Raw genomic sequence first — 14,367 nt, forward strand, 5'->3', positions numbered from 1 at the left:
GAGAGACTGTATCAGGGTAAGGCTTTACTATGGTATAGAGCTATTGCTTTCGAGATTCTATAACTTTGGGACTGATTGTAGGTTGTTTTTCAATCAGGACCTGGTTTGAGGGGAAAGAAAGGCCGTGATGGGGCTCCAGGTAGGTCTTTAGTAATCATATGCCTGTGCCTGCAACTCCATGGATTGCTGTTTTGTATAAGCTGCTACGTATGTGCTTTTAATAGCAAGATAAGCATGAAAACAAGCTTAAAGCATTCAGAGATGCTGGCATTGTACATAATATATTTAGAGATGAATTGAGTCCTAGTGCAAAATTAATAGCATTAATACAACAGAAACCTTTGGACGCAACACTGAAAGGTGTTTGGGGTCACATCCATCAAAATGGTATTTTTATTTCACACAATTATACTGTAGGAGTTGAGAAACTTTTGACTTGATAAATGAAGACTGTTACTGTTTGCAGCTATTAGAGCAAGAACTGCCCGCTTAGAAAGGAAGAGACTGTCTGACTGACATGTATAAAGTGATCAATCACAGTTTGTTGAACTTTTATTTATCATTTAGTGTGGGATTATCTGAAATAGAAAATTACGCGAAAAGTACTTTTTTATACTTTTATTAGTTTAAGGGTTAACTTTATATCTTATGTACACCCTAAATCTTATGTACCTTACAGTAGTAATATGTACTACTATGAACATGTTAAGAGTAAATAAGGTACAAAGATGTCTTTTTGAGGTTACTGCCTCAGTGACAAGCTGTTGTACCCCTAACTGTTCAATTTTTGCAATTTTTTCCCTCCCTGAAAGAGTACAGAAAATATTGTAAAACAGCAGAATAAAATACAAATTCTCAGCACTAATTTTCATTTTCGTCCCGCAAGTTGCATAAAGCCTGCCAATGAGATGTTTTTGTGTGCAGGACAGTCTGTAGGTGCTCCATTTGAGTCTGCTACTCTGCGACCTATAGATTCCTCTATATTTTTGGCTTATGAAGTGGTTTCATGTAAAGAGTCATGGGATCACATGGGTAAAATGAGAGTGTTTATGATGACAAAGATTGATATGGAATGTTCAGAGAGCTATTCTTGCGTGACCACACATATATTGTGTGTGTTGTTCACTTGTTCTTTGACATTATTCTTGCTTTTTGGTCTAAAATAGAGCTTGCTGTCTCAGCAGCAGTTTTGATAAATGCAGGTTCTGATTTCTAAGAAAATACAGACTTCTCAAAACAGGAAAGGAAAGAATAATGATGGACCCATAGGAAAGCTTCGTCACCGGTGTGACTGCACCATTACTTAAGGCTGCCATATTTAATGCACCATTCAGACTCACGGTGATCCTCAGAGCTCAGTCCAAATGTAGATGATCTTCTTGTTGAGGAATACAGTAAACAATTGTTTTAAAGGAATTTTTGTTCTCTCTTGCATCCATTAAGTTTTTTTTTTTCTCAAGTCAAATCTTCAAACTCTTACTCCCCTAAATTTCTGGCCACGAAAGAGAGAGTTGTTACCTTTTCAAACTCTTTAGAGGAACAAAACGGTTCCTGGATGAAAATCCTGGAACGAACCCTTATGATTCTGGTCAAATAGTTCAATAGTTCTGTAACAAATTGCTTCAACGGACTGATTTCATTCTTGCAGTTGTCCTGACATAAGTTATAAAAGAGAAGTTCTGGGAGATATTAAGTTACATAGGTGGAAAAGATTTGTCATCAGCAATTTTGAGTTTGCTCTTCCTTGATAAAGTTTAAAGCATGAATCATGCTTGAAGCTGTGATCTAGTTCTGCTTTGATTGAAGTTTCTTGGTTAAAGGATGTAAAATAGGCTGTAAATCCTACTAATGCATGTGCTCAGAATTTGAGCTTTAATAATACTTAACATAAGGCTATCTAACTAATTTTGATCAAGCTGCACCATTGTTTGTTCAAAGCCAAGATATCCTGCTCATGATTTCTACAGGATCGGAGCAATGTTTTTCACAAAGTTCTACACATCCCTAACCCTTGCGTGTTCATTTATTAACCAATAAAAGTGAAAAACCATAGTTTTATTTAACACATATTTTCCCAGAGGTTTTAATCTATCCCGCATTTTCCACCAGAATCACTGTGGAAAACAGTGTTTTTAATCTTTTTTTTTTTTGACTAACGATGTTAATGAAATCTGTTTCCACTGTGTATTACGCTGCTAGTGTATGATTTAGCATTAGTTATGAAGGAGATGAACAGTTTGTGATGTCTGGGTGGGGTTCGCGTGCACAGAACAGGGGTGTGATTTATCTGTGCCGGCAGTCTTCCAGTGATGTGGTGTATTCTCCCACTCAGTTCTCAGTGGTCTGTTGCTTGGTGGACAGACCTCTCATCCCTGTTCCAGAGACAAGCAGCACTTTCCCACTGAGAGCTTTTCAATCCTGTCATCTACTAAATTATAAACACATTTTTTAACGCTTTATTTAAACGCTGTGACTCACTTCGTTAAACTACCTGCATGTGAGCTGTTATCTTCCTCAGAGATTGTCTTACGGTTAGAGAAATCTGAGGCGTTGTTCATCGGAACAGCCAGAACACCCACTTCGGATTCTGGTTGAACTACGAAAATTCAGACTTGCGTGACGTTTTTCTTTTCCTGTTCTTTGGGAAATAAAATCAATCATTGTAAAATGTTTGATGTAATGTGCACATGGTCCAAACAAGATGAGTGTCTATTTTTCAAGATTTTTTTTTTTTTTTTTTCCAGTGTGACTAATCTCTCTTTCTCTCTGTTTTTATTTCAGGTCCTCCTGTAAGTAGACGTTGTCCCTTCATTGACTGGATTGTGGTAATGTGACTCAAACTCTGTGGCTTTCTGTGTATTTGTGTGTGTTTTGAGAGTGAATTTATCTTTCATGCGTTTTCCTTATTGTCACTGCTGATGGAGTGCTGATTACACAACTTTTATTTACATAATGGAAACTGTTAATTACGTTTCCTTCCGCCACACATATAAACACCCACACTTTCATCCATCAGAAGAGCTTGTGTTAAAGGTGAAGTGGGCAAGTTTTGGATTTTGAAATACTTCCTTATAATTTCTATAAGCAGAGATTCTTTGGCTCTATCAAAACATTGCTTTGATTGTTTTAGGCATTCTAAGCATCCCAACATGGCAACACTGATTCAACCAATAATGTGAATGTAGGGCAGGGTTATCTGTTTGGGCAACCAATGACGTAAAGGTAGAGTGTTCAGGAGACTTATGTGAAAACAATCATAATTTTTTTCAATTTTGTTTGGTGACTCGAGTGCCACAAAAATTACACACTTCTCCATTAAATCGCATGGCATTATCTTGGACATATCAATGTTTTCTTCTGGCTCTTGGACGTTGGGAATTTTGCTAGACACTAATATAGAAGACTACAGCATTGGTAGACACAGTCTGTTCAACTTAATATATCTTTTGAGGGATAATGTTGCTTAATGAGGTTATAGTGAGAAAGAAGGTCAAGAGAAATATATATATATAGTAGAGGAGAAAAGAGAGTTGGGCCGTACAAAATTAGGTGCGGTTGGACAGCTGCAGTAAGAGGGAGAAGGTTGAGCTTGAGTGATTAATGAAATAACGGCAGCCACAGGCAAACACTCCTCGCAGAAAAGACAAATTACAAATAGGGTCTCTTTAACTGTTTCTATTAGAAAGCAATGAGAGTAAATGAGAAGAAAATTAGACTTCTGCTAAAACCTACTGTTAAAAAGACTCACATTTGTAAAGTAATCACAAAGTAATCTCACATTTGTCTTCAAGACTTCAATGTCTCAAACTGCTGTCAGATTTGCCAGGATGCATTAGATTCGATTCTCCATAAACTATCCGATAGTTCACCCAAATAAGAAACTCTGTCCCGCTTTATATTAAGTGTCTTTAACTATGTAGTAACATTTAAATGAATCATTATATACAATGCCCTTATTGTGTACATGCAAGTATTTTTTTATTTTTTATAAGCACAGTATAAAAACGTATGTATTTACAGTTGTTATTAATTTCTTTATTTACATATATAATTACTCTGTTGACCCATCCCTTACACCTTAACCTACCCATACCTCCAAACCTGTCCCTAACCTTACCCGTATCCCACCTCAATAGCAGCAAAAGTGTTTTGCAATACAATTTGAACACGACAGGTACTAACCATTTTTTATGTAACTTATTAGTTAAAGACACCTAATATAAAGTGTGACCAGAAACTCCCTGTCATCATTTACTCACTGTTGTAACATATTCAATAATCATATGATAATGTTCATTATCATTGAACCTCAAATCTAGCATGACATGTCTTCACGAAAAGACCACTTTGTATGGGGTTTTTATGTGATTGTTGGAGCTGGAATGAGCGTGTCCCCTCTCCCTTTCACACACTTTTATTTTAGTTTTTGGGGTGAACTGTTCTTTTAAGTCTTCTGAGTTATGAAAGTGAAACTTGTGAGCAATAAACTTTCCCTCTGGGTGAGCTACACGTTCCAGGTCCCCAAAAAACACACATTAGTATACAAACATTCCAACACCTGCTCGTATAACCTATAAATTGAAGGTAAATTGAAAAGAACTGAAAGGCAGGTGAAAGTACTGTCAAACAATGCACACAGACTTAAACATTAAGTTGATATTTCTACTGTTGTCAAGTAAGAATGTTTAGATATAGTTAGTGAATTCTTTTAATCAAGTCAGTCTTCTTTAAACAAGTTTGGTGATCTATTGGCAATCAGTGTCAGTATGTCTTTAACTACAGTGTTTGTTTTCAGTAAAGGGAGTTTGGCAAGCCTGGTCCCTGATCAATGGCCCTATAGAGGGCCATCCTGTTACACTGACCTATGGAAATTCTTAGAAGAGTATATACTGCAGATTATCCAACAAGAACACTAAGACAACACTCTACTGATGTGATGGCAACTGTAAACTTCACCAAATTGGCTTTTTCCTGTGCGCTGAAAGTGAATACTAAATGTTTAAATACATAATAGTCTGGGGTTCTTCACAGGTCACCTCACAGGAGCATAGCCCTTTGCCCACTTTTGAAGGCACGGCTGGCCAAACCCAGCCTTAAACAATTAGAAGTGACACGAAAATTTTTACATTGACAGAAAGCACATTCGTTAGTGTGTTGAAAACTCCTGTGGAACGTTGCAGTGGTCATGTCAAGCACATGCTGAACATTAGAGGTGAAACACTTGAAAATAGGGGTGGGAATCAGCAGGGACCTTGTGATACAGTATTATCATTTATGCTTAATGTAAATTGTGATTTTGCAATCCTTAAAGGGATAGTTCACCCAGTGCTTTAAGTGGCTCAAAAGAGGTGCCGGTACTCTTTTTTTTTTTTTTTTTTTTTTTGCTGACTCCCCTTCTCCCCTGAGGTAACTATGGAAGCTTGTTTCCGCCACTGAATAATAAATAAATAATAATAATTGCGACTTATCTCACAATTCTGACTTTTTTTCTCACAATTGCGATATATCAAGTCAGAATTGTGACTTTTTTTCTCATAATTGCGAGATAAGAAGTCAGAATTGTGAGAAATAAAGTCGCAATTCTGAGATATAAAGTCGCAATTGCGAGATATAAAGTCGCAATTCTGAGAAATAAAGGCGCAATTGGGATATATAAAGTCAGAATTGCATGATATAAAGTCGCAAAATGCGTGTTATAAAGTCAGAATTGTGAGATATAAACTATTCTGAGAAAGAAAAAAAAGTCAGTCTTTTTTTCCCTTAGAATTTGACTAGCTTTATAGATAGTTTATATCTCACATTTCTGAGAAAAGATGTCAGAATTCTGACTTTATAAGACGCAGTGTTGTATAAAATGTAAAAAATAATCTTTTTCTTAATCTAATTTGGATAAATATTAGGTACACAAGATAGGCATTCATTTTTCTCAAGAAAAAAAATCTCACCTAATGATGTAAACATACAGAGAGCCCTATCAGCTGGTAGAATTATTTAAGGTTAAAAATAATTCAAATTAAATATAATGCATTTTTTTTATCCTAATAACAACTTTATTTAATGATATAAGTAAAAAAATATAATAAATATGTAATATAGTACACATATTTAGCAAAAATACTCTCTATAGCTGTTTTTTTTTCTAGCCAACTCACGTGCTATAGCCTATATTATGGTCATCAAATGGCTTTCCTGAGGTAAATATTATGTGACAATTGTTCTCCAGCTGTTTTACTGACCCTTTCCGCGGTTGAAAAACACTGATTGATCGATATTATGTAGGCTGAATATACATTTCGGTAAGTTGTACTGTTTCTTTAAACATTGTGTTCATTCGTGTTAATAGAGATGATCGGTTCACGTGCGCTAGGGATCTGTCATGTCACATTTACAAGCGCCAAAACGGTATTTATTGTTTGAATTTCGTTATAAAAATGACAGAATCTGAGAGCTGGGATTTTGTTTTATATCATAACTAACCTGCTCTGTCTCCGTGTCCTCTTTGCTTCGCGATTTTTCTGTGCGTGAGAAAATGGATGTGTTGTGAGAGCGTGTGAAAAGTGTCAATTGCGTGCATGTGTCTCACGGACGGTGAATGCGTGAGAGTTGGCGGGTGGTCGTTTACGATAACGGGAGGTCCTCTCGTGCTTCCATGGCGGTTTCAGTTGTGCTTCCTCCTCCTTCGTCATGGCAACAAACAACCATTATGCTGAAATAGAGCGCGCGCCGTGCATTGTGAAGGGCGCTCTGAAAAGCGGCAGCGCAGCCAGAGGATTAAAACAGATGTGCAAATGAGCGTACCGGTACGCTAAAAGCACGTTCTGGGCGCACGGAGAGGTGGCGGTACGCTCAAGAGCTATATTTGGAAGTGGCGGTACTGAGTACCGGCGCGTACCGGCCCACTTAAAGCACTGAGTTCACCCCAAAATGAAAATTCTGTCATTAATTACTCACCCTCATGTCGTTCCAAACCAATAAGACTTTCGTTCATCTTTGGAACACAAATGAAGATCTTTTTGATGAAATCTGAGAGCTTTCTGTCCCTCCATTGACAGCTACGCAACTACCGCTTTGATGCTTCAAAAGGTTCATAAAGAGATCGTAAAACTAATCCACATGAATTGAGTGATTTAGTCCAGATTTTGAGACTTGAGTAATTAATGACAGAATTTTCATTTTTGAGTGAGCTATCCCTTTAACACATTTGTTTCTCATTCACCTGCATTGGACTATATATATGGATATAATATCGATTATATTCTTAGGTGAGTCTGTTTGTGTTCGTTTAAAAGAATCAAGTATGCATTGACCTCCACAATAATGCGTCCGAAATAGCATACTCTCTGAGTAGGTACTTCTTTTGTACAATTTTGTACAACGGTGTCAATGCGTCGCTTCACTGCTTTTTACAAATCCTCTCCAGTGGCCTCACAGGTTAGTTATGTGTTCATCAAATGTGCACTTTGTAATCTCGGCGGAAGTAGGTCATCTGTGTACTTTTGCCTACTGTTTTATGAATACTTAAAATTCTGACATACTACTCTTCCTCATACTGATTTTTATCTACTATGTAGTAGGGAAGTAGGCATATTCTGACCTGGGTTAGTAAGTCTCTTCAAAAATAATATCAAAACGAAATATACATTTTTGGTATGATGATATCGAAACAGTATTGTGATGTAAAATATCACAATACTTTATGCTGCTTTGTTTTAAAAGAACAGCATAATTAAATTAGTTTTCCCTGGTCATGTATTTGATGATTTGTCCGCTGAATATCTCTTATCCATGTAATGTTGAGCTCTAGGGAAGCGTTCGCCCCTGTTTTCCTCTGGGGTGCCCCTTCATTTACCCAGCAGCGCTGTGGGCTAAATGAGAGCCACATGTACCCTGCTACCGTGGATCTCAAATGAAGTGTTCTTCCGGTGGGTGACCTCTGACCTCGCCAGACGCTCCTCTGGGCCGGCCTGAGCAGTGCCCAGCAGGCCACAGTGGCCTGCTCCCACTCACCACCTGGGTCTGCACCTTAGACCTGCTATGCATACTTCAACACGTTCATATATACACGGCACATGTAAGCCAGCTCACTCGTACACAGCATAGACCACTATACATACTCCTAATGGCAGCTACATCCAGCAGAGATCTGTTCCTCTCTCTACACACCGCCGCTTATAAACACCTTCCAGCTGCGTCCAGGTCCCATATACCTTACATGTGTGCCTATGACCTTTGAACCTATAGATCCTATTAGTGGTCTTTCATTGTTTCCCACAAACGTCAGCAGTGATACAAATTAGATTTAAAGAGTGCAGGATTTTTGTGATTGACCAGTTACATAAATACAAAATAATAGTTTTTTTGTTTTTCGGACTCTTTAAAGGGTACTTCACTGCTGGCAAAATGGGGTTTCAATAAAACTTGTCTGCCTATGCAGTAGAAAGGCGAAAATAATTTTTAAATCCGTGCTACCGGACTAAAGAAAACAGAGAAAAAGTGCTGTTGTCTTCCCCTTTTTGGCAAATATTAGGAAAACTTCAACACCCATAATGCACTGTGCATGTTGCTGTCAAAAGGCACTCCCAACGTGTTTGTAGTCAACATTTCAAACTGGATGACCATGAACAAAGTGTTAGGCCAAACAGAGGGGAAAAACTGAAAGAAACTGCCGTTTTCTCAAATGTTTGGGGTCTGTACAATTTTTAAATGTTTCTTATGCTCAACAAGTATATTGTGAAATATATTGTACAATGTTTTTTTTTTTTTATTCCTATGATGCAAAGCTGACTTTTCAGCATTGTTACTCCAGGTTTCAGTGTTACACAATCCTTCAGAAATCATTCTAATATGCCAATTTGATTCTTAAGAAAAAATCTTCTTATCAATGTTCAATTGTGCTGCTAAATATTCTTGTGGAAACTGTGATAAAAAAAAATGCAGAATTATTTGATGAATAGTAAGTTCAAAAGAAAAGAATTTATTTGAAATGTTTGTAATGTCACTTTGGATCAATTACACACACACACACGCACACACACACACACACACACACACACACACACACACACACACACACACACACAGAGGTTTCCATGTTTTATGGGGACTTTTATATAGACATAATGGTTTTTATACTGTACAAACAAACTATATTCCCTGAAAACTTTCTGATAGATGCTGTGTGTAACAAAAAAGTAGCTTTTCAATTATATTTCATATCTTTTTTTCTGCATACATAAAACAAAAATGTGTTGTTGGTTTTTTGTATTAAGTTTTAATTTTTAATATTTGAAAGGTGTAAGGTCAAATCAAAGTGTACAGACAGAAGACAGTGCCACGGATGTTTTTGTCCGTCTGCAATAGTTTCCTCCCCGGGGCTGAGGCTTGATAGATGGCTTCCCTCTCCACACTGTAGTCCAAGAGGAAAGCCAACACACACGCACTCACACACACACACTCACACACACACACACTAGTATGCAGTTCCACAGGCTCATGAAATAAACTATAAATGCATCATCATATAATGAAGAGCGTCACGGTAGTCTTAACAGAAAGGATCTTTCTTTGAATGATCAAACAGCTGTCAGGTTTTTACCACTAAACCTCTGTAATGACTAAATTTTTTTTCCCACAGTGGAATAGCTCACAGTGAAGGAAGTAAACTTATTTGATTTGATTTAAACCAGAGCGATCTCCTCAATTGACTCTGAAGTCAAGCATGATATAAAGGATTCTCATCTGTGAAACTGTTTTTCATGCATGCTTGGGCCCCTAAATGAACATCTTTTTTAATCAGACATATGGTACTATTCATTGTTCATACTAGCACCAAATGCTTATTAAATACACTGAAATGATCTTACTCAAATATCAATCATGATTAGTGATGACATGAACTGAATTGACTTTTACAATGAAGAAAATCAGTATTTTGTCGTCTTTTCCAGTTCTTATACACGCTTTATAAAGATATTTTACAGGGGAAAATTGTGAGATAATTAGACTTATTTTCAGGAAATAGTATTGAATTTTTTAATTATTATACAGACAATATTATATATATTTTTATCTCATTGGCATGTTTTTTTAATTATTCTTTTAAGCATAAACATCACTAAATTAAATCTAAATCACTATATAATTAGTGATGTTTAAAAAATGCCAGTGGGGTTATAAAAATTAAACTTAAAACAGTTCTGGATTAAATTCTTGTTTTAAAAATGTATATTTTTACTGGAAAAAAAATATAGATTAAAATTATTTTTGTGTGATTTATTTTTAAAAGTTAATAAAAATAAACATTGTTATTATATTAAAAAAGATTTTCTGGGGTCCAAAGAAAATTATGTTGTAAAAGCATTTGATGGTGTTTGCATTTGTGGAATGCTTCTTTGGAGTGTTTTCCTGCTGCAACATTTGAGCCTTGCCACAATGAAATTTAATGCTGGATCACAGAGTTCCTCAAAAAAATAGTTTTCATTATTCAATATTGAAATCAACATCATTGTAAAAGCAGACTTAATTTTATTATGGCTTGGCCGGGTGTTGGGTTCTTCTTAATCAGTAATGTTGACTGGTTCTTTCTTTATTCTGTACCCATTTCTCTCACCCCTTTTTCAGGGTCCACCTGGACGAGCAGGCTTTCCGGTAACTGTCTCATAACGTGTCCTATTGTCTGTCGTTCTGTCTTGTTTGGTTTTCTTGCACTTTACCTTTCTGTAGTAGTGTCTGATTTTTAAGAAGCTGTATCGAAACAATTCGACCACAAAATGAAAAATACCAAATTATTTATGTTGCATATTCTTGAAAAGCATGTCATATACAGCTTCTTTATTAGGACACACTGAGACCAGCTTTTAACCAAGGGACTGAGAATATACAACCAATGTATTACATTGAGAATATTTAGCTTATTTTCTTAAATTCTTAATATTGCCAATATACAGTGGAGTGAAAAACCCTACAGTGTATTAATACATCTAGGAATTTATATGACTACATTTAGGTAGGGGATTGAATATGAGTAAATTTATAAATTGTTTGATCTTGCTTCCACTGAAGTTTAAGATGTTCTTTAGATCATTCTCAAATCTTACTGGAAAACAAGAACATCAGGTTGTACATAAATGTGTGCACTCCATTGTTATGCTTGTAAAATAATTTGTAATGTAGAAAAAACATCAAATTAGGAATGACTCCAAATTAGTGCACTGTGGTCTCAGACCCCACTGAACATTGCCCTAAAACAGATAAGCTAAGCTAGACTTAATGTAATGAGTCTCTTAGCTTAGCTTCGTGGACGAGTCTCTTTTCCTTCAAGTTAGCATATTGTATTTTATACATGATTGTATTCTCTCTGGCCCTTTGGTGTCTGTCTGGATCCACTCTTCTGAATTTCTGCTGAAATTCTAATATTACTAACCGAAACTCAAACACATCTGTCTTTCATTATAGCATGTTAGAAGAAGTCCATCTTATTGTATGTGAACTCTAGTCCTACCTGCCAATTATAACCTACAAACCCCCATCACTCATGACAGCTCTTCTTGTGAAAATCTTTTTTTGTGTACGTTTTGTTTAAATTGTTGACAGGTCTGGTCAAAGTGTGAATGTGATCCCTTGCCAAAGCTTTTGATTGATTGCATCGTCAGGAAATGAGATGAAAATTAGTATTTTTGTAGGATGGAAGGTAGGGGTAGGAAGGGGAGAGGGGGCAAGTATTTTACACAAAATGTGTCCATTAGATTAGTACTTCAAAAAAATATTGATATTGGCTTTAACGCTCAGTTGAACTATTAGGGGATACTTGTGGTTTGTATATTTAAGCTTTGCTGCACATTCACATGTATATATGGCTATTTAACACTTCTGATTTGTAGTTAAGGACTTTGGGGCTCATTTGGATAAGTCTGGACTTTGTATTGTACTTCAAGCTACTTCTAATTTAAAGCTCTCGATATATCTATCTACAGTTGTTAAATAAGTTATACTTACGTTATACTAACAGTTCAAAGTTGTAATAATTAATGCCATAAAGCCGTATTAAGTTTATCTCAAATCAGCACCTTGGACAGAGCCAAGAGAATTCAGTCAAGTGACTTTCCTCTTGGGACATTCAGTGGCAGGCAGCGAATTAACTCTGAAGGTCCAACTAAATGGACACTTCTAGGAACCTTTATCTTAACAGCTTTAAAACTTTAAAAACTAGGCACCTGCAAAGCTACAGTCCATTTGCTCAGTCATTGTTTGAGCAAATGTTTTGTTGACTTCTGATGAGTTATGGAGTCTTAGCCAACTCGCCCCATCGCCCATCCCCCCCTTCCATTACGTGTTACTCGAGTGAGTCGTCAGCAAGCTGTCAACGCTCCCAGCCCTTCTAATACACTGACCTGCAACGTCGGGAATGCAAATAAAAACAGCTGTAGGAATGGACAGCCTTGCATAATAAGTCACTTCAACATTGCAGGAGTTTATGGCCATGTTACATAGTGTAAAATGTTTGGAAAAGTATTAGTCCAGGCCTACAAATGGTGAATCCTTATGACCGTTTATTATATCAGGATCTCATTTCCCAAATGTTCTAGGGATTTTCTCCATAGTTAAAGAAAGTGGTGGGGTGTATTAGTGTGGATAGCTAATTATGATAGGATGGATTGTTTTCATAGTTCATAGTTTCACCCCAATTTTTTTTAATTCTGTCATCATTTAGGACTCATGTTGTTCTAAACCCGTATGGATTTCAATGGAACTTAAAAGGAGAACATTCTATTGTTGATTCCGATGATCATGATACCTTTATGGTGCTTTTGAATAATTTTTAAAGCTTGATGGCTTCAGTTTCTGTGCATTGTAATTGCATGGAATGAAGCATGGAAATCCAAGTTTTTTTTAGTGGAAGAAAGGTAGTCATGCGGGTTTAAAGTGACATACTGATGAATAAATGATGACAGGATTTTCATTTTTAGGTGAACTATTCCTTTAAACCCTTCCAAAAGGAAACAAACTGTCATGCTCCCACACTTTTTCAGTCACTTCATCATCTGTGATATGGTCAGCTAGCAAACATTGTCTAATGCAAGCACTGTGAAATGGCCCTAAAACAAATATTTGCTGCATTAACTCCATGCTTTCATTGGGATCATGTAAGCACTGATGACGCTTGATGTCTGTCTGCTACACGTTCATTTCAAATTCTTAAGTAGTTAACTTTTAGATTTTGAAGAAGTCTTTGGCATGCGTGCATCATCAGCTTTGAATTTACCAGTAGGTGAATGTTTAGTAATATAGACATTAAGTTGGCGTCACACTGGTCAGCTTAACATTTCCAACTCTTCGTAGCCATACTGAATATGTGGCTGAATGTAATTTAGTCTCTAGCGATAGTGGTAGTAACTGCAGATTGTAGAGATTCAGTCTGTCAGATTTATTGTTCCTGATTTTCCTCTTGACTTTGCATTGACCACTAGGGAGACAAAGGATCAATGGGCATTCCTGGAAGAATGGTGAGTGATTTGATATGCACTAAGCCCAACAAGTTAGTCTGTAGTATATTGCTGTAGTCTTGAATAATTGGTCATCAATGCTCAGTGGCATGCCATTATTTAAAGCTAAACATTTGTAGCTAACTGTACAGCACATTTGCTTTGACACCAGTAATTTATGCCAAAGGCCATACTGATTCTATCAGATCCGATTGGACAATATTAATGTTTGCTTTAATTGCTAAAGTATGTCATATACAACCAGTATAATTGATTATCACTTCCTAATTTGTTTTGACCTGTTTTAGCTTGCACTGTGAATGTAAGCATTCACAAACTTTCACATGAATTCCTTCCAAATGTTTAATGTAGCTTTTCAGCGCAACTATATGATATAAACCAAAAACTCTATCTTATTTATTCAGCCATAAAATGGTTTCCACTTCATTGCCACCATTGATTAGTTAAGGAAATGTCTTACTGAGATGTCTGAAATATTTCCATCACATTTGAACAAGGGCTGAAGAAAAGAGTTCTTTCTGGCTGCATTTGATGAGAAATTCTCTCTCCTTATTACTCAGTTTGTCTTGGCTGCTCAGTCATGTAAAAATGATTTACTTGTTGAACTTTAAATAGAAAATAGACTTCAAAAAAGCACTTTTTTTCTTGTCAGTTACAATCTACATGCTGAGAAGGTAAAATTTGCAGCCAAACCTAGAGGAGATCTTGGAAGAAAAGTTTTGTATATATATATATCCAAAGAGAGACAATATAGATATATTCAAAGTGAGAGAAACAGATTTGAAAACCACAGACAGTTGTGAGCTCTATTTTACCTCCTCATTCATAAGATTTGTGCATTTGGAATTGGCCATTTTTCAGATTA

General features: G+C 36.4%; 1 protein-coding gene across 22 annotated transcripts in view; it reads left to right on the plus strand.

The window, feature by feature from the left end:
* Positions 1-14,367, plus strand: part of col13a1 (collagen, type XIII, alpha 1) — a gene marked incomplete at its 5' end in the record, with an annotated part of 107,199 nt that overhangs the window by 39,851 nt on the left and 52,981 nt on the right. For 18 of the 22 annotated variants that reach the window (XM_079854484.1, XM_079854492.1, XM_079854494.1 and 15 more), the window contains 2 exons: positions 10,621-10,647; positions 13,467-13,502. The exons of 2 other annotated variants lie outside the window; for them this stretch is intronic. In XM_079854484.1, the coding sequence (XP_079710610.1) occupies positions 10,621-10,647; positions 13,467-13,502 (63 nt within the window). Of the gene's footprint in view, positions 1-10,566; positions 10,648-13,466; positions 13,503-14,367 lie in introns of those variants that run through there. 2 more of the 22 variants (XM_079854486.1, XM_079854481.1) reach the window with 2 other exon arrangements.

The sequence above is a fragment of the Squalius cephalus genome (assembly GCF_949319135.1).
Source record: "Squalius cephalus genome assembly, chromosome: 21".
Taxonomy (NCBI): Eukaryota; Metazoa; Chordata; class Actinopteri; order Cypriniformes; family Leuciscidae; genus Squalius; species Squalius cephalus.